Source organism: Aquarana catesbeiana, linkage group LG01 (genome assembly GCF_042186555.1).
Source record: "Aquarana catesbeiana isolate 2022-GZ linkage group LG01, ASM4218655v1, whole genome shotgun sequence".
Lineage (NCBI taxonomy): Eukaryota > Metazoa > Chordata > Amphibia > Anura > Ranidae > Aquarana > Aquarana catesbeiana.
In genome coordinates this window covers 68648733-68670543 of record NC_133324.1, presented here as the reverse complement: position 1 = coordinate 68670543, position 21811 = coordinate 68648733, and the positions used below count along the sequence as shown (strand labels likewise).

Below are 21811 nucleotides of genomic sequence, written 5' to 3'. Positions count from 1 at the left end.
TTGACTTCCTCTTTATTTTATTTTGACCATGAATAAATGGATCTTTTTTGAGTTTAGCAAAAGACTTTATGTTTTTTCTTTGAAATCATTGATTTTACACACAATGTTAAATTAACAAGGGACAACAATCTCATTGAGTTTGAAAAAAAACACACCAAAAATACATTACTAATGTTAATAATGTTCAAGTGGTAAGTCTTGAAAATCAAAAAATTTACGTAACCAAAAACGGTGCTTTGGGTTAACTTTATCTAAAAACTAAAAAATAATCACTATAAAAAAAAAAAATAATAATGGGTTCTTTGTGTTAACTTTACAAACCTAAAAAAAAAAAAGGGGAAAAAGTATTATTAGTATGGAAACATTGTTTTTAAAATGCATACTATATCATTCATGAGATCAAAGAGAAAAAGAATCCAGAAATCAGTTTGGGAGAACTCTGATTATGAACAGCAAAACACCTTCGTTCTTTAGAGCCTTCGTAAAGAAGAAATAAAATGCGCTGCATTCAACGATCACAGATTTTGCAGCGTGATGAATGTGCTACCTACAATACGAACACTAGTTTTACTAGACCGAGTGCTTCCGTTTAGTTTTTGCTTATGAGCATGCGTCGTTTTTTTGTCCGTCGGACTAGCATACAGACGAGCGGACTTCGGGGTCCGTCGTAGTTACGACGTAAAGATTTGAAGCATGCTTCAAATCTAAAGTCCGTCGGATTTGAGGCTAAAAAAGTCCGTTGAAAGTCCGGAGAAGCCCACACACGATCGGATTACCAGCCAGCTTTAGTCCGTCAGCGTCCGTTGGACTTTTGTAGACGAAAAGTCCGACCGTGTGTACGCGGCATTACTATTCTTATTTTCGGTACGGACTCATATGCATATATGTAAATACCCCTTAGGCCACTTTCACACTGAGGCACTTTATAGGCTTTTTTGCACTAAAAATAGCGGCTGTAAAGCGCCTGAAAACTGCCTCTTCTGCAGCCCCAGTGTGAAAGTCCGAGTGCTTTCACACTGGGGCGGTGGGCTTGCAGGACAGGAAAAAAAGGACATGTGAACACTGGCATTTACAATCTGAGCAAAGTGACATTAAATGCTAAAGAGATGAATATTTTGAACCTGGGCCTTAAATGTGCCCCCAGGAAAGTGTTGAATAAGTTTGAAGTATTCATTGACACTCATAAATATATCAGAACTCTGAACATTAAAAAATATTTTTTAAGTCACCCAGTAAGCTCTGCCAATAAAGCCATGACATCTATGTGTAAAGTTGATAGTGGTTTGAGGAACAAATCCACATTCAATCCCCAAAACTCCAATAACCATTATGTGGAGGTTTTTAAGAACCTGGTTTTAAAAGATCTGGATGCTATTGATGTTAAAGAGGAGGTGAATCCAAGTTACATCAAGGAGGGTATTAGATCGCTGGAAAAGCGAAATAATATCATCGTACGCCCGGCAGACAAGGGGGGAGGGGTGGTTATTTTGGATAAGTCCTTTTATCATGAGCAACTGTCAAGTATGCTGAATGATCGCTCTACATATGAGAGATTGACTTGTGACCCTACAGAAAAATATAGGGAACAACTAAACTCACTCATTGAGTGGGGGTATGCCACCAATGCCCTGAACCTCAGAGAAAAAAGGTACCTAGTTCCCAGTGCCTGTAGGATTCCGGTGATATATACACTCCCCAAAATCCACAAGGACACTAAGTCACCTCCAGCCCGCCCGATTGTCAACGGGATAGGGTCGGTTACAGCCAGGCTGGGGGAATACCTTGATAGTTTCCTCCAGCCTAGTGTTAAAGTCACTAGGGCCTATTTAAGAGACACCACCGACTTGCTTCAAAAGTTGGGGGAGGTATGCTTGGACCCGAGTGCCGAAACTTTTTTGGCAACAGCAGACGTGTCCTCATTATATACGATCATTTAACATGAGGATGCGTCTCTGTCACTAAACTGGGCCCTGAGTAAGAGAGAGGATATCCCTGACATGCAGAAGAGATTTGTAGGTCAGGCCCTAAACTTCTGCATGTCGCATAATTATTTTTGGTGGAATGGGCATTTCTTCTCTCAACGGGTTGGCGTGGCTATGGGAGCTAAATTTGCCCCTAGCCTCGCCAACCTGTTCATGGCAGAGTGGGAGGATAGGTTCATTTTTAGTAGGCCTCTCCCCCAACTCAAGTTTTATCGGAGGTTCATAGACGATCTCCTGCTGATTTGGGAAGGTTCTAGGGAATCTATTGAAGAATTTCTAAAGTGCCTTAACACTAATAATAACAACATTAAACTGGAGGCTCAAATCAGCGATACATGTATCAACTTTTTGGATGTAACGATCCAAAGAAAGGATCACTCCCTGATAACTAGTGTGTACTTTAAACCGACGGACAGGAACAGTTTTTTGTCCATCAGGAGTGGTCATCACCCTGTATGGATAAAGAACATTCCGAAGGGACAATTGATGAGAGTCCGTCGGAACTGTACGGAACAAGAGAAATATTATTCTCAGGCAAATGTGCTGAAGGAGAGGTTCCTTCAGAAGGGCTATGCAGAAAAATCTGTAGATAGGGTTATAGAGCAGGTAGCCAATATACCAAGGGAGGAAATGTTTAAAAACAGAGACAGTACTAGATCTAATGAGAAACAACAGTGGGGATTTATATCCAACTACCACAACCAATATAGAGATATTGAGAGGATTTTCAAAAAATACTGGTATATTCTCCGGAGGGATCGTCACCTAGGAGAACTGTTACCTGAAACCCCCAAATTTATTTACAGGAGGGCCCCGAATTTTTGGGGATAGAGTAGTGAAAAAAATCCTTGATCCACCAGGTCGACCATCCATTAAAATAAATCTTAATGGTTTCTTTCCATGCAATAAATGCGTGTGCTGCAGGACAGTGAGGATTAGGAACAGAAACATGAAGAGCATCACCAATCAAGCAAATGAAACATTTGAAATTAAAGAGTTCATTACGTGTAACTCATCATACGTAGCGTACTTGATGTGGTGCCCGTGTGGTCTGTTTTATGTAGGACGCACGAAAAAGCTTTTAAGAGTCCGCATCTCTGAACATCTGACTAATATTAAAAATGGTTTCAAGTACCACAGCGTATCCCTTCACTTCAGGGAGAAGCATAATCAAGACCCGAGGCTGCTCCAGTTTTGTGGAGTGGACATTGTATATCCATCGTGGAGGGGATCTAACAGAATAAGGGATTTATCCCAACGTGAAACCCGATGGATATACTTATTGAGAAGCCTTTTTCCCGGGGGTTTAAATATAGAACTGGACCTCAACTGCTTTATTAATGATTATTGAGTTGGCAGTTGGGGTCTTGGGCTGTATATTACCTGGACCCAGAAATTTTGATAGGTGGAACATCTGTAACACCGATGTAACCGTGAGACCACCTATGGGGAAGGGGTCCAGGAAGGGAGAATATAGGTATATAATACTGTTTGAAATAATTTGTTGATCCCTATATATGTAGGAGCTGACCTTTAAGGGAGAGAAAGTGCCTCATGGGAACTATGCGGCAGATCCATGGGGCGAATGCACCTTGGTTTAATTTTAATGGGTTTAGTCTTAACATTTATATTTCCAACCATTCAATAATTAATTAATTTTATTTCATATTTTTAATTTAATGTTATATGTTTTTTATAGGATTTGCAGTTTAGAGAAAGCTATGTCTCTTATGCCCCGTACACACGGTCGGACTTTGTTCGGACATTCCGACAACAAAATCCTAGGATTTTTTCCGACGGATGTTGGCTCAAACTTGTGTTGCATACACACGGTCACACAAAGTTGACGGAAAATCCGATCGTTTTAAACGTGGTGACGTAAAACATGTACGTCGGGACTATAAACGGGGCAGTGGCCAATAGCTTTCATCTCTTTATTTATTCTGAGCATGCGTGGCACTTTGTCTGTCGGATTTGTATACACACGATCGGAATTTCCGACAACGGATTTTGTTGTCGGAAAATTTTATCTCCTGCTCTCCAACTTTGTGTGTCGGAAAATCCGATGGAAAATGTCCGATGGAGCCCACACACGGTCGGAATTTCCGACAACACGCTCCGATCGGACATTGTCCATCGGAAAATCCGACCGTGTGTACGGGGCATAAGACTAATTTATGGTTGTCACTTTATACAGATAATGCACGATTTGCTGCGAGGATTGGTGATGTGCGTCCTCCGTGGATGGTGTGCGCGATCACCAATCAGCTAGTGTGTTGTCTGACAGTGTTAGTGCTGTATTATTTTGAGTATTAGTGGTGTTCTGACGCCCTTCATCTCTGATTAAAAGCAATGTATACGTATGGTGCGAACGAGGACACAGGGAACACGCAAGCGCAGTGTCTTCAACATCGCGCGTCATACAGTGGGAGGGTATATAAGAAAGATTGCCAGTCCGTCTAGCCAATCCCATGAATAAGTCCTCCGTGACGAAACATGTCGGGGCGTGGCTAGACGGCAATTGAGGAAGCTTGACGTAGGACGCTGTGACAGGGAGCGCCATACGAGTGAGCGGGGAAGCGGCTACGGGAGTCTCCAGGGAACGGGTGAGAGTGTCACCATCCACTAGTTTACCTGGGTCCGCCGTGACCACCGTACGTCCAAGTTATCGTTTGAAGTGTTGTTGGTGATGACCAGGATTGCTGTGCTTACTTACGTTATTGAAAGTTGTAAAATGTGAGTTCTATGGTGAAGGAGAGTGGCATTTTATTAAAGTTTGTTACGTTACTGCACTATTGGATCGCTTTTCCTTTCTTTCATGTGGAGAGAGCATTTGCATACATGCTGCGGATAACTATATGGAAAGTGATTGGAGGTTATCATTGTGCCCCCTACTGTGTGGGAAAAGCCTGTGAGCCGAACACGAGAGTGTAAGGCAAAAAGAGCTGGTGAGTTTGCTCGCTGAAGGGGAGTGGAAGTCACGGTCACAGCGGTGTGGTGGAAGATATTTATCACTGAAGATCATATTGTTGATATTATCACTATTATTCACTACGTCTTCACTCATTTTTTGGACTTTTATAATGTTGAATATTTTTATTTTTCTTATTTAAGATTATTACACAGATGGATCGCACTGTGTTTGTTTAATAGCAATACGTTTTGGTTTATTTAGGGCTGTTAGCATGCAGCTATTACAGAGGTATCACATTGAGCAATCACTGTAAATTTCATTTCTTTTTTTCAGGGATTTGTAGTAATTTTTAGCGCTGCTAATTGATTACACTATTGGGGAGGGCGAGTGTATAGTGTATCATTTTTATATTCACATAATTTTGCAATTTTAAGTGGCTGCTTAGAGTTAGGAGCTAAACCCATAAGCGCAGTGTTTGGCACACAGAAAGGGGCGGATCATCTGTGTACCATATCAGCGGCTGTAAAGCGCCTGAAAACTGCCTCTTCTGCAGCCCCAGTGTGAAAGTCCGAGTGCTTTCACACTGGGGCGGTGCGCTTGCAGGACAGGAAAAAAAGTCCTGCAAGCCGCATCTTTGGGTCAGTGCGGGAGCGCTGTATACACCGCTCCTCCACCGCCCTCACCCATTGGAATGAATAGGCACCGCTTTCAAAGCGCCTTAAAAATGCTTTGAAAGCAGCACTAAGTGGGTGCTTTTAACCCCTTCTGGGGGGGTTAAAAGCGCCCCGCTAGCAGCGCCAAAGTGCCGCTAAAACTAGCGGCGCTTTACCGCTAACGGACTCGTCGCTTCATCGTGAAAGTTGCTTTATGAAAATAATGGACTAATCATGGGCTATTTGTGGATTATTTTGTACATTTTACCCTTTGATTCAGCTCCTACTTTTCACCAGGAAATATTGTAATTTGCCCAGGCATCCAGGCACATGACCTTTGCACAGTCTCTAACAATAACCAGGCAATGGATTTATTTTTGTGGTTTTATTGCTGGTTAAAATTGGATGGAGTGCAAGGAAAGCTTTGTGATACTTCACAATTTAGTGCACAAACACTTTAAGGACTCTTTCTAGTCTGTCTATTGATTTCAGGAAGGCAACCACCCTTTTTGCAGAGACTAGAAACACAAGCACTTTTGGGACTCCCAGCAGGGCAAATCCCACAGTCATATGAGGGGTTAAACAACAGACAGTCACTAGAATCCCATTTCCAGGCCTCCACTTACTGTGTCTCCAGATACTTGGGTACCTCCGGGCCAATATTCGCTGTACCATGAATCTCCATGCTGCATCCTCAGTGCACCCCCTCTTCTTGACTCAAAGTTGCTTCCAGCAAAAAATATAGGCCCTCCAGCTCCCACTAAACTGGGACCTTGATGGCATGCTGTAGCTAACCTGCCTAGTATTGTGCAGAGTATTGCATCATGCGCTAGAAGCTTCTTGGATACAGCAAACGCCTTTACTTTACAGGGCAACAATAAGGTTATCTTTGATGTCCTTTCCAATAGCACGCAGCTGCTCTATGATCTCTAGCATTGCATTCACAGGGTCACACATTTGCTGGCCTTCTTCTGGTCTCATCTTGTATAACTTAGCAAAACAGTTTGCTATTTAGACTTGAATGCTAATGCAGTTTATGTAATGAAGTCCACATATCTTTGGCCATTTTCTCTGTTCTTGTGTGGATGAGCTGGTCATCTTCCACTAGTAAGCGTATGATTGCTTTTGCCTGCCTATTTTTCCTGTCCTATTCCTCCATCTCTCAGTTTGTGGGTCAGTTTGTGGGCTTGCCACAAGCCATCCTTGTTAAGAAACATTTCCATTTTAAACTTCCACAGTTGGTAATTGGCATTGTTCAGCTTTGCCATTGCAAACTTCACATCTGAACCACTTGCTATCTTTCATCTGCTTGCATACAGTATTCGCTGACTTGCTGTACTCACTGAGTTTTCTTTCCAGTGCCTCTGGGTGCTGCTGGGTGCCTGGGATATCCTCTCCAATGCCTGGGTGCCTGGGCCCATAACCTATTGTGCAGAGTATTGCATCATGCTCTAGAAGCTTCTTGGATACAGCAAACAGCTTTACTTTTATGGAGGATGTTAGATTATATCTCACAGCATTAGAAACAGGAAGAGAACATGAACAAGTACATATAACACAATAAGGATGGTACTTCCTCTGATAACCTTACTATAGATAACACACTATTATACTACAGCGCCACCTGCTGGATAGATAGGTATAATGCATATGTAGCGGTGTAGTTGCCACTACCCTGTTTCCCCGAAAATAAGATCTAGCGTGATTGTCGGTGATGGCTGCAATATAAGCCCTACCCCCCCAAATAAGCCCTAGTTAAAGTCCTTGTAGGTCTTATTTTCAGGGAAACAGGGTAGGGCTTATTTGGGGGGTAGAGCTTATATTACAGCCATCACCGACAATCATTCTAGGTCTTATTTTCGGGGAAAGAGGGTAGTAACAGACAATCCACCAATTCACCCCGCTGCCAGACTCCCATACATCACTTGCAGAGACAATGAACAGTCTTTTGCTGGTTTTGTTTTTGTTTATTGGGGGTACAACTCGGTTGGGAGAAAGGGTATATGGGATGCCCATAGGATCATTCAATTGCCATCATATTTCAAAGATTACACACATTAGCACATAGTTAGAGCCTGAAGAGATGATGTGCATTTATTATTGCTATGATCTTCCTCCTGCATCACCATGCAGGAGGCCCTGGCCCTGTCATTGTTGTGGGCCCAAAGCTGCTGCCTCATACTTGCCAGTTATCCCAGTTTAAATTCCCTTGTCCCTTGAAGTGTTAGTCTCGTGCTGTGTCCTGATATCTCAGTGTGAAGTGCTGCTACTAATGCTGCCCAGCTCTGCCCTATTGTTGTGTACAGATGACTCACCTGCAGACCCCATGTTTACATGTAAATAACTGGCAATCATATGTAAATAGTGGCTGCATTCATATGTAAATATCGGCTGCATTCATATGTAAATAGCTGCATCTGGCGGCATAGATATGTAAATAAAGGCGGTATTCATATGTATATCATGCCCCCTGCAGTGAGGAGATGATGTGCTGTAACCTCTAGCAACCAATCTCGATCCAGGATGTGGATGGTAACCCTGGATGATGCCTGAACTACGATGGTGACACTTTGGGCCCAATTTGGACATTTTCACTTAGGGGTGTACTCACTTTTGTTGCCAGCGGTTTAGACATTAATGGCTGTGTGTTGAGTTATTTTGAGGGGACAGTAAATTTACATTGTTATACAAGCTGTACACTCACTACTTTACATTGTAGCAAAGTGTCATTTCTTCAGTGTTGTCACATGAAAAGATTTAGTAAAATATTTACAAAATGTGAGGGGTGTACTCACTTGTGTGAGATACTGTACATAGTGCCCCTACTCAATCACAAATTTTAAAAAAACTGACATCATTGACAAAATATGGCCATGTTGCCATATTTAGGAAATTAAGTGAAGCTCCATTCCCCTCCTATTTGCTTATGTGGCTGGGGATTTCCAGCCATGTAAGTGAGTGGACCAGGTAAAGTCAGTGGTTGCTCCACCGAGGAGGGAACTCTCATTCATTCACTGTGGCGATGCTCCAAATTATTCCACTACTGGAAGGATGTGACTGATACTATTTCTGCATTATATATGATCGAGGTCCCATTGGACCCCATGGTTTGTTTGCTAGGTGCAGTGGACAGGGAGATCTTTACTCCCCCAACTAATATAGTTATAATTAGGCTTTTATATATAGCACGGAAGCAAATAGCTGGTTATCTCCTCATACCCCTACTAAGAAACTTTGGATAGAACAGGGAACGCTTAACATATCAACACAGTAATGCCACCCGAAAGTTCTCTTCTATTTGGCAAGCATGGTTGGATACTCTAGGTCTTGCCCCACCACACTTAGTTACAGTATGTTTAGATTATTACAGGCATAGATGTTTCCTTATTCAGGTTGGGACACAAGGGACCTACTAGTACCAGTCACTCTTCTAGAAGATGAACTCAAATTTGCACCCTTTGTCCCTTCTTATGGAGACTGTCTTTGTTATTGACTTTCTTTTGGGATAGTGACTGTTTGCATTATATTTGGCTAATTGGCTCTCCAGAGAGAGAGAGAGAGAGAGAGAGAGAGAGAGAGAGAGAGAGAGAGAGAGAGAGAGAGAGAGAGAGAGGACCCTTCTTCTGTTTGGTTAATTTCTTATGTTTATGGTTCTTATGGTTATGGTCTCTGATACCTTCACGCCAAAGTGCCTTATATCTGTGTTATGCATATAATATACCCTAGATACCCCAAAAAAATCTGGGTTCATGTAATATTCTAGTCCTATGGTTTGCTTATGGTATGTGAAATATCCAATATCCTTTGTTGTATGTTTTGGGTTTCTTGCGTCGTTTATTGTATTGTATCCTCAAGGATTTTGGCACAATAAAGATTTTTCTGTGTAGCCAGGAGCTGGCTATGCTGCCTGTATTGTTAGGAGCAGCGTTGCTGCTGTGGGACTGTTTTCTCCTAGTGTTCAGCTGGACTTTGTTGTCATATCCTGAATATAGAGTGACTGAGTTTCATGAGAAATGCAAGGCATCTTGGGACGTGTAGTCTGTGGAAAGAAATGCATGCAGATATCACCGTTTGTCACTTCACCTAAGCCTGTTGGACCTGGTGCTACACTGACCCTTTGTGGAGCAACACCAGTGCTCCTTTTTCACAGGACACCATAAATACCCTTTGCTACACATTGCCATTTAAAGTGTCACCAGGCTACTTCACATCTCCCAATCACCAGGATATCTTAAGTATTCCATTTGTAGCAAAGTTCCTGGGCCTGTGAAGCCCAATGGTGACCCCCAGAGTTAGGGACAGCTGACATCCTTCTGTGTAGAGTGGGTTACAAGGCATGTTGGGTGTGCTGCAAGATGAAAAGGATGGGCGCCAGACACTTTTTGAATGCAAAGAAATTTATTGTCTCTTGAACAGAACTGGGGGAGAGAAAGCTTGGGCCGGGACACCCTTAAGTAGATGCAATGTTAATTGGCAGACTCCAAGACTTCTATAGGCAGACAGCCATACAGGTGAAGGCCTCCAGCCGGACACAACTTCTGTATAGGTAGAACGCTGTCTCCTATGGCAATAGTCATAGAAGTTACTAACTGTAATTGTATTCAACTATTTGCAACTCGAACAGTTCTCCACTTAGTCCACAATCACTCGCTGTGGTTCTTCACCTAATGAGCTCCCAGTCTCTTTCACTAGACTTCAGATCCAATAGCCACTGGATCCCCTGAGCTCTTCCACTGTTAGCACTCAGTATCTTCCTCAAGCGTCACCACCACTTCCCTGCTGGGTCCCTGGCTTGGCACTCACAGATACTCTTCAAGCTTCACCTCTGTTGTCCCGCTGGGTCCCTGACTTGGCACTTGTTGAAGTTTTCCTACTTCTTCACCATCCCCGGCTGGCGAGAAGTCTGCTCTGATACTGGCCTCAGCTTACTCACAGTGGTCTCTGGTAACAAGGTGGATGGTCCCTTAGTGGTGACAGCTTCCTCTTTACCTCTGACCATAACTGGTTCCCGCGGCCGGCGGAACCGTTACTTCTGGTTGGACTACAAGCCCGCAGTCCCAACCCTGCGCTGCTCTCCTGCTTCTGGATATTGCCCTCAGACAGCCTAGCAGACAGGTGTCCCCAGGATAGGCATAAGGCTTACGGCCTAGCAGCCCGGGGCCACATAACACACATCCACCCAGAGAGCCGTCCAGGTGGCACAGAACCCCTGATCGCCTGACTCCAACCAAATATATAGGCTCTCCCAGCAGGCTAAGAAAATCCCTGCCCATTGGCTGGGACACCCTATTCATTCATAATCTGTCCATGCTATGCCCTTGTCTTATCCAATGTCACCAGATACCAGGCCCCCTAGTGACAGAAGAGAGAAGTGCAGCAATTCTGGAATTAGGGGGAAATCAATTAATCTCCTAGCAATTGGCCAAGACAACTATCGCCTGGCAACTAAATTTAATAGCAGCCCTGACAAAACATCAGGGTTCTACACATTAAAGAGCTAGCTGAAGACCAAAGGCTTCTTTCTTCTCTGAGACACAACAACATATCCTCCTCCTCACTAAGGGACTGTTCAGTTAGTAACATATGTACAAGTACCTACACCCAGGACTCTATTTACTGACTGAGAGGGTTTATGTATTTAAGAGTTTTATCAATGTAAGGACATGGTTGTATTTTTCTCCTCCATTGGACCTGTGGTGTTGAGGCATAGAAGGGAGTGGTTAGACACAAGAGCGGTCACCCCTCTGCCCTCCTCCTGCCTGTTCACATAGGTTTCAGCTGAATAAAGTGTAGTTTTACAAATAAGTTACTGTTTCTGTGTCACTGTTTTTATATCATTGCCATTATTGTTTTTCTTGCTACTGTGAATCTCCCTCAGGGGTCAAGTTTAACCGCTTCAGCCCCAGAAGATTTTACCCCCTTCCTGACCAGAGCACTTTTTGCGATTCGGCACTGCGTCGCTTTAACTGACAATTGCACAGTCGTGTGACGTTGCACCCAAACAAAATTGACGTCTTTTTTTCCCCACAAATAGAGCTTTCTTTTGGTGGTATTTGATCACCTCTGGGGTTTTTATTTTTTGCGCTATAAACAAAAAAGAGCGACAATTTTGAAAAAGACGCATTATTTTTTACTTTTTGCTATAATTAAAATAACTAAAAAACGATTTTTTTCCTCAGTTTAGGCCGATATGTATTCTTCTACATATTTTTGGTAAAAAAAAAAATCGCAATAAGCGTATATTGATTGATTTGCACAAAAGTTCTAGCGTCTACAAAATAGGGGATAGTTTTTCATGGCATTTTTATTATTAATTTTTTTTTTTTACTAGTATTGGCGGCGATCTGCGATTTTTATTGGGACATTATGGCAGACAGGTCGGACAATTTTGACACATTTTTGGGACCATTAGCATTTATACAGCGATCAGTGCTATAAAAATGCATTGATTACTGTAAAAATGTCACTGGCAGGGAAGAGGTTAACACTGGGGGGCGATCAAGGGGTTAATTGTGTTCCCTAGTGTGTGTTCTAACTGAAGGGGGGAGTGGACTGTGTGGGGGAAGAGATAGATCACTGTTCATACTCTGTATGAACAGACGATCTGTCACTTCTCCCCTCAGAGAACCGTAAACTGTGTGTTTACACACACAGATCCCGGTTCTCCGTGTGCCCCGAGTGATCGCGGGAGCCTGGCGATGATCCCGACCGCCGGGAACTCTCATCGGCTCCGTGGACGAGCAGGGGGGCGCGCGCCCCTAGTGGGCAAAAAGGGAACCGACGTAACATAACGGCGATTCGCACAGCCGAGCCACGTTGCCGCAGTACGACTGCGGCGCGGCTGGTCGGCAAGCGGTTAAACCACTGGGGATTTATGCTCATAGCTTTTCAGTAAACATTGTTCAACTTTTGCACCTAAAGTGTGTGTGTCTTTAACGCTTTGATTATCATTGAAAATGTCTGAACCCATGGTGTCAGAGGTGTCGGAGGACTTGCATGGTCAGGTCAACCAGTGGGGTACAGATTCAGCAATCGGCCCTTACAGGGGTATCGCTGCGTCTGATTAATAAATAAAGTCAGTGGCTGGTAAGGATGCTGCACAGGATCCATTGCTTCTTCAACACCTATTGACAGCTGGGATAGTGGTGACCTCATTGTCCAAATATGGCCTTCTGGCCATATTTAGGCAATGACGTAGCCCTTTTCCATTCCCCGCCTATAGGCTTACAAGGCTGGGGATTCCTGGCCACATAAGTGAATGGGTCGGGTGATGTCAGTGGCTGGACGCTCCCTCCCTCTGGTACCTTATATCTCTTATGGACTTTCTGTGTACCTATCCTGATCATTATAAGGAAGTCTTTCTCTCTTTATTGGACTTTTCATGTATTATTATATCGCAAGTTGACCATTGACATTCAAAGAAACTTGCAGGCCTCGTCCAACCTGTCATTTCACTTTGTTTTTTTTTCCACGAATAAACAAGCATGGCTGGATCACCCGAGTGCTGGTGTTTAGGTCGGTGGAGAAGGGTGGGGAAGCATTATATGTGACCCCCCCCACTGAGTTATGTTTTCAAGATGGCCGATGCTACTTCCCCTGAGATGTGATTGGTGGGGGCAGGAGATGGCTGTAGACATAATCATGATAACCCCAGTATCCTTTTGTACTGTGGGTGATTCTCTTTCAGATAAAAGTGATCCCAGTGGCAGATTCACCACGTGATCACTTTTAGAGGAGTCGAGAGAGGTGCCCCCTCCCCTCAAGCGGCTTCCTGGTGGTCCCTGAGCTTATCAGAACCAAGCCAATCCCTGAGACGCCTGGACAGGAAGCCAAGTGCGGGCAAGATAACCCTCACATGGTTCTATACTACGGCCCTCCAGCTGTTGGGGAACTACACGTCCCATGAGGCATTGTAAAACTCTCACATTTACAGACATGACTAGTAGGGTTTCCACCTGTTCGGGATTCACCGGGACAGTTCGGGTTTGGAATCATGTGTCCGGGTTTCTCCCCCCCTTCTCTCTCCTGCCTCTAAGTTAGTACGCTAAAGTAAATCAGGGTTCTCAGAGCACCCAGGGAGAGTCCCCAGAGATCTCCCTTACATCAGAGAGATGTAAAAGGGGAACTCTGTGGATTCTGATGTAAATGGGGACTCTTGTGATTAACTTCATATGATTAGAAATGTTATTTAACAGCAACATCTATGCTTTGTTTATCTATGCATACTATGAAAAAAAATTGCTGTGCGACGCCGAAGTGTTCGGGTTTGACTTGAAGAAAAGGTGGCAACCCTAATGACTAGGCATGATGGGAATTGTAGTTCCTGAAGAACTGGAGGGCCATAGTTTGGAGACCCCTGCTCTATGCCCTTGGAGGACCTGAGGGACGTCTGACGTCACTTACGCTTCTTGGGCTTAAAGGGATTTTTTTTTTTAAGGTATGTAAACGGTATTCACACCACACATGTGAGGTATCATCACGATTGTTAGAGCGAGAGCAATAATTCTAACACTAGACCTCTGTAACTCTAAACAGGTAACCTGCAAAAAAAATGTAAAGCGTTGCCTATGGAGATTTTTAAATACCGTAGTTTGTCACTATTCCACGAAAGTGCGCAATTTTAAAGCATGACATTTTAGGTATCTATTTACTCAGCGTAACATCATCTTTCACTTTAAATATTGCAACGATCGCCATTTTATTCTCTAGGGTATCTGCTAAAAAAAAAAAATAATGTATAATGTTTGAGGGTTCTAAGTAATTTTCTAGCAAAAAATACTAACTAAGGCTCCATTCACACTAGCGCGTTTTTTGATGCATTTTGCATTTTGCAGAAATGCATGGGAATTTTTTAACATGGGTTCCTATGGAACATGTTCAATGCCTTTTTGTACCTCTGCATTTTTGGAAAGGGTCAGGGACTTTTTTTCATGCAAAATGCAGCATTTTGCATGTAATAGAATTCAATGGACCAGCATCAAAACGCAAGTGCAGCGTTTTTGCAGCGTTTTTACAGCGTTTTGATGCGTTTTTGGCGTTTTTTTTTATACAGTCTAAAAAAAAAACTGTAAAAAAAAAACAAAAAAAAAACGCAAAACGCGGCAAAAACGCCGCAAAAATGCTGTAAAAAGGCTACAAAAACACATCACAAAAAAAACTCCAAAAACGCTCAAAAGCAACATGCATAGATGTGAATCGAGCCTAAGGTCCCTTTCACACTGGGGCGGTTTGCAGGCGTTATTGCGCTAAAAATACCGACTGCAAACCGCCCCTAAACAGCCTCCGCTGTTTGTTCAGTGTGAAAGCCCGAGGTTAAAACCGCACCGCTAGCGGCCGAATACAGCCGCAAAAACGACGGTAAAACAGCGCTAAAAATAGCGCTGTTTTACCGCCGATGCCCCCACCGCCCCAGTGTGAAAGGGGCCTTAGGCTCCATTCACACCAGCGCGTTTTTTGATGCATTTTGCATTTTGCAGAAATGCATGGGAATTTTTTAACATGGGTTCCTATGGAACATGTTCACATCAATGCCTTTTTGTACCTCTGCATTTTTGGAAAGGGTCAGGGACTTTTTTTCATGCAAAATGCAGCGTTTTGCATGTAATGGAATTCAATGGACCAGCATCAAAAACGCAAGTGCAGTGTTTTTGCAGCGTTTTTACAGCGTTTTTAATGCGTTTTTGGCGTTTTTTTTATTTATTTTTTTTTTTTTAGATTGTATACAGTCTAAAAAAAACTGTGAAAAAAAAACGCTGCCAAAACGCTGTAAAAACGCTACAAAAACGCTGCTCAAAAACGTGTCAAGCATTACAAAAAATACTCCAAAAACGCTCAAAAGCAACATGCATAGATGTGAATCGAGCCTTAAAGTGGTTTAAGGTCTGGTTCACACCTATGCATTTTTAGTGCTTTTTGCATTTTGCAGATTTGCACTACAGAATGTGTTCCATAGGAAACCATGTTTAAAATAGACAGTAGTACAAATCTGCAAAATGCAAAAATCAGAAAAAATGCATAGGTGTGAACCAGGGGTAAAGCCAAATGACCAACTTCCGGGAAAAGTAAAAGTCCACCATTTTGTAGTGGGGCTGCACCCATACTACAAGGGTTAACTATTCAATTTCACTTACCTGATCCTCTTCTCCCCCCCCCCAAACGGTGCTCCCCTACGCTTCAGCAGTGGACTGTCCCTTGGCATCCTCAGGTCCAATGCAGGGCTATGGACCCTTGATGATGTCTGGTATTAATGACATCAGGGACATCGGACCGCCGAAGTGCATAGGAGAAGAGTCTGCAGGGACTGGTCTTGCAGTGCGGAGGTGTCAGCAAGATCAGAGGATCAAGTAAGTAAAACTTGTTTACCCGTTCCCTTAGACCCTAAACGAGCAGTTTTACTTTTATTGGAGTTCGGCTTTAAAGGGAATCTGTCAGGAGAGAAATATTTGGGCTACCACTGATTTGAAAATGCTACTCGCCTGGCTGACTTTGTGTGTTCTTGGTTGGTGACAGCATGGCATCCAGTCTACTAGCATGTGCACAAGGATTGCAATCTTATTAACCTCATGACAAGATTCCATTCTGAAAGGAACCATAGCCTGATACTGTGTCAGGGAGATTTCACAGATATATTCTCAAAGGGTTTGTATTTCTGTCCATTAAGGCTCCATTCACACCAGCGCGTTTTTTGATGCATTTTGCATTTTGCAGAAATGCACGGGAATTTTTTAACATGGGTTCCTATGGAACATGTTCACATCAATGCCTTTTTGTTTCTCTGCATTTTTGGAAAGGGTGGGGGACTTTTTTTCATGCAAAAAGCAGCGTTTTGCATGTAATGGATTTCAATGGACAAGCATCAAAAACGCAAGTGCACCGTTTTTGCAGCGTTTTTGGTGCGTTTTTGATGCGTTTTTGCCGGTTTTTTTTTTTTTTTTTTCATTTTTTTTAAGACTGTAAAAAAAAACTGTAAAAAAAAAAAAACAAAAAACCGCAAATCGCGGCAAAATCGCGGCAAAAACGCGGCTCAAAAACGTGGCAAGCATGAAAAAAAGACCTCCAAAAACGCTCAAAAGCAACATGCATAGGTGTGAATCGAGCCTTAGTCCTGAGATTTACATACTGCTGGCACACAGCACAGTCCTGCTCTCTTCTGCAGTTTAGAAAAACTTACAGTACCTTGAAAAAGTATTCATACTCCTTGAAATTTTCCACATTTTGTCATATTACAACCAAAAACATAAATGTATTTTATTGGGATCTTATGTGATAGACCAACACAAAGTGACACATAATTGTGAAGTGGAAGAAAAATGATAAATGGTTTTCAACATTTTTTACAAATAAATCTGTGAAAAGTGTGGGGTGCATTTGTATTCAGCCCCCTTTAATCTCATACCCCTAACTAAAATCTAGTGGAACCAATTGCCTTCAGAAGTCATCGAATTAGTAAATACAATCCACCTGTGTGTGATTTAATCTCAGTATAAATACAGCTGTTCTGTGTAGACCTCAGAGGTTTGTTAGAGAACTTTAGTGAACAAACAGCATCATGAAGGCCAAGGAGCATACCAGACAGGTCACGGATAAAGTCGTGGAGAAGTTTAAAGCAGGGTTAGGTTATAAAAAATATCCCAAGCTTTGAACATCTCATGGAGCACTGTTCAATCCATCACCCGAAAATGGAAAGTGCATGGCACAACTGAAAACCTACCAAGACATGGCCGTCCACCTAAACTGACAGGCCGGGCAAGGAGAGCTTTTATCAGAGAAGCAGCCAAGAGGCCCATGGTAACTCTGGAGGAGCTGCAGAGATCCACAGCTCAGGTGGGAGAATCTGTCCACAGGACAACTATAAGACCCCTTTCACACTGGGGCAAGCGCACCGCCCCTATTTAGAGGCCTTTTCTAGCCCTAAAACGCCTGAAAACCGCCTCAGTGTGAAAGGGATCTTAGTCATGCTCTCCACAAATCTGGCCTTATGGAAGAGTGGCAAGAAGAAAGCCATTGTTGAAAGAAAACCATAAGGAGTCCTGTTTGGAGTTTGTGAGAAGCCATGTGGGGGACACAGCAATGTGGAAGAAGGTGCTCTGGTCAGATGAGACCAAAATGTTACTCTTTGGCCTAAAAGCAAAATGCTATGTGTGGCGGAAAACTAATCCTGCACATCACCCTGAACACACCATCCCCACCGTGAAACATGGTGGTGGCAGCATCATGTTGTGGGGATGCTTTTGTTCAGCAGGGACAGGGAAGCTGGTCAGAGTTGATGGGAAGATGGATGTAGCCAAATACAGGGCAATCTTAGAAGAAAACCTGTTAGAGTCTGCAAAAGACTTGAGACTGGGGTGGAGGTTCACCTTCCAGCAGGACAACGACCCTAAACATACAGCAAGAGCTACAATGGAATGGTTTAGATCAAAGCAAATGCATGTGTTAGAATGGCCCAGTCAAAGTCCAGACCTAAATCCAATTTAGGATGTGTGGCTAGACTGAAAAAATTGCTGTTCGCAGACGCTCTCCATCTAATCTGACAGAGCTTGAGCTATTTTGCAAAGAAGAATGGGCAAAAATGTCACTCTGGTAGAGACATCCCTAAAAAGACTTTCAGCTGTAATTGCAGTGAAAGGTGGTTCTACAAAGTAATGACTCGGGGGGGCTGAATACAAATGCATGCCACACTTTTCACATATTTATTTGCAAAAAAAATTGAAAACCATTTTCCTTCCACTTCACAATTATGTGCCGCTTTGTGTTGGTCTGTCACATAAAATCCCAATAAAATACATTTATGTTTTTGGTTGTAACATGACAAAATGTGTAAAATTTCAAGGGGTATGAATACTTTTTAAATGTACTGTAAAAGTCTTGTTCCTTCCCCAGCCTGTGACTGGACAGTGCAAGTAGAAGCAGCAGACTGCTGAGCTCATCTCTCCTATCGGCACACTCTCTGCACTTCCCCAGTCTGGCCTGTGCTGTATAAGGACTGCAAGAGGCTGATATCTGGTCAGATTTAGGTACCTTCACTCCTTATATTTAAAAAAAAAAAATTGATAGGGAGGGGGTGGGTGCGAGTGGGGGGAATAGTTATGTGTATGTTTTTACTATTGACAGTCCTGTGTAACCACATTTGGGGCCGGTTGTGGCCATTTTGCACTCTGTTTTTTTTTTTTTGTTTTGTTTTTTTTTTGTACTTGCTTTAAAAAAAAAAATTGTACAATAAAAAGAATAAAAAAAAAAAAAACATTTGATTAAAGAACTGAAAAATTTGTGCTTTTATATTGCCCTATTCAACTTTCCAGTGCTAAAATATTGTATTTGTTTGGACTGTCCAACTCGGTGGGTAAGTTGGTAATTTTGGGGTACATAAGAATTTTTTTCAGAAGTGTAATCTGTGTAGATAAAATGTTTTGTTGGCACAACCACCTTAGCATATCAGAGTCCATTTATATTTGCATTTGTCTTCCCAGTAGCCTATAATTCAGTGATGCATCTTCACTGTCCTCCCCGGAGGCAGAGAGCCATTATTACATTGAAAGATAATTCAGTTTCTGTCCTGGTAAAATTTTTTAATTTCTTCCTGAACGCTGGTGATGAAGCTGATTATGTTGTTGGGTAATGCTGACTCCACCACAGCTCGCGGTAGAAGACCACCAAGTTCTGTCTGGATGTAGACCACAAGCTTGGAATGTGCTGGGTTCCTGCAGTAAACAAAAGAACGATAAAATAATTATAGTACGCAATAAGAAAATTCCACATTTGGCGTTACGGAGTGGCCATTTCCGCAGCTTGTTGTGTTTTTCCTTCTTTACCATTTAGCAAAAGTTTAACACATGTAGGTGGGGTGCAGCATGGCGAGATGGCAATTATTCACACAGTTGGGTGTGTAGCACCTTCTAGTGTGCTACTAGTGTTAGTGTAGGTTAGTTTATTTTGGTATGACTCTTGGTAACTGTGTGAGTCTGTATGTAGGTCAGGCTGGAAGGCTCTACAGACCAGTCCTCTATTGTCTCCCCCTGGTTCTAGAGGTCCCTGGAAACTCCTAGAAGTGGATCTAAAAAGGCTGCGTCTAAATGTTGATAGGAGTTTGGGCCAATCCCCAGGCAGGACGCCTGGCATTGTGGTTGAACCAGCCCATAAATATGGTGGAGTCTGAGCAGCAGGGAGTCAGGTGGAAGATGGAGTGCTGAGGTGGCTGTCGGTCGCCTGGGAGGGGGTCCCCTAAGTCTGGGGGGGGGGCTCTCAGGCTGGCTTGGAAGAATCATTTTAGTGTCCAGTTTGAGAAAGAATCTTGTCTAGGAGCAGAAGGTTGCAAGGAGGATAGAGTGAGTACATCAGCACACCCAGAGATTCACAAGGGTAGAGACTGCCACATGTAGCAAGCTTTTAAAGGACAGCGCTGTGCTTAACCCTTTATCTCTTGTCCTTGGAGATCTTCAGAGCAGCTGGGTGGGCTGGTAGACAAGCAACCAGGAGGGCTGGTAGTACCTGCAGGCGGTGGAGCTGGGAGCAGTTTTACAAGGTGAGAAGAGATACTCCTGGCTGTAATTTTGCATCATCTGTTTTTCAAAAGGGGGCTAAGAGCTCCTGGTTCAGAAGGGACTTTGCCACTAATCCAAGAGACTGGGTGTTTCTAGCAAGCAGAGCAACAGGAAGGAAGTTGCCTCATCTGTTGTTCTTCAAGTCAAGTTGGGCATCTCATAATCCCTATACCCTATCCAAGTTGTTTTCCCCAATAAAATAACAAAAATAAGCCCATGGACTGATTTCTTGTGCCTGGCTGCAAGTTGGAAATGTGTGTTGCCTGGCTGTTCAGGACTAGAGGGAACAAGTAACCAGCTGCTTCAGGGGTAGCGCTATGGGTGCAATAAATAACTTATTGAAGTATTCAGAAAGAGTTCACAATAGAACCCGGAGGGAAGACCATCCAACTGGGTGCACACTCACGGTTTGCAGAAATATGAATGGAATGATGCTCATCCAAACTGAAGCAGTGGTAAAAGGGGCAGAATGCGGCCTGGTTGCCTCGTACCCTATCAGGAAGATGTCCAGAGGAGTTGCAGACCCTACACTTTCCCTCCTCATCAGGAAACTTTCCCTACCACCAAAACTGTCCCTAACAGGCAGGGTGCCTGTCCCTACACTGCCCACTCGCAAAATGTGTGCCAAACCTGAGAGCCAGGGATTTAAATAGGCTCTGCCTGACCCAAGATGGCTGCCAGAGTCACATGGGGTGGCAGCACCCAATAGGATAGCTTCCCCAGCGACCCAGGAAACCATAGAGGAACCCTGTTCCTCCCGACTTCCTTTGCAACAACAATGCCACTGCGGAGAGTACCACCTGCAGTGGGGAAAGTAGACTGCACCTGCCTACACACAGATGTACAGAGTAAAAGTAAAAAGACAACAATTTCTTCCAGTAGAAGGTCGTATAAGGAAATTGAAGATACGTGACATCATTTTAAAATAGAACCTAATGGAAAATCCTTACAAAAATGTTAGCTACTAGGCTTACTGCTGTACTCCATTTATTGATCTCCTCAGACCAAATGGGCATTATGCCAAATAACGCTGCTGATATCAATCTTAGAAGGGTCATGCTTTTCTTAGTCCTGGAAAAGGCCTTTGACTTGGTAGATTGTGCTCTTCTGATGACTTATGATAGGCAACCATCATAATGATGGGTTATTGGGAATGTGAGAACCAGGCAAGCTTCATCAGAATGAGCTGGCTTTTGGGCATAGTGAGGGGGAAGGAGCACTGCTGATGTCATCAAGAAAGATGACATCCTTATTGTACCCCCAGCATTCAGCATTAAAGTGTCACTAAACCCACATCATAAAAAACTATAAAAATAAATAAATGCTGTATTACATGCTGTTCATACTCACTCAGTCACTATGAGATTCGTTTTCTGTGTTTTGCAAAACACCTGGTTGATCCTGCTGCTCTCCCTTCTGTCCATGTCCCCAGTTCAGCTAGGGATTTTGCAGAGCTGTGGTGGCAACTTTGCACATGCTCAGTTTTCAGTGAGTTTCTATGCTGAGCATTTCCTCCCCCTATCACATCTAAAGCAGCCAATGTGACTATAGAGTCACACATGTGGGTGTATACACAGTGATAAATGACAGCCCACTCCCTCCATTCATGTCCACTAACCAGCTAAACACACTGGAGGCAGGATATTACATGTAGATTAATGGAGGCTTCACCTCCCTCATATTCTAAGACACAGGCTGGAGGGGCGTGACACAGCCTAAGACTGA

The 21811-nt window shown here is 43.2% G+C and overlaps 1 protein-coding gene across 1 annotated transcript in view; it reads right to left on the bottom strand.

Annotated features, from left to right (window-relative positions):
- Positions 1-21811, bottom strand: part of STARD6 (StAR related lipid transfer domain containing 6) — a 99281-nt gene that overhangs the window by 48006 nt on the left and 29464 nt on the right. The window contains exon 7 of the mRNA XM_073629710.1: positions 19098-19246. Coding sequence (XP_073485811.1) covers positions 19098-19246 — 149 coding nt within the window. The remainder of the gene's footprint in view (positions 1-19097; positions 19247-21811) is intronic.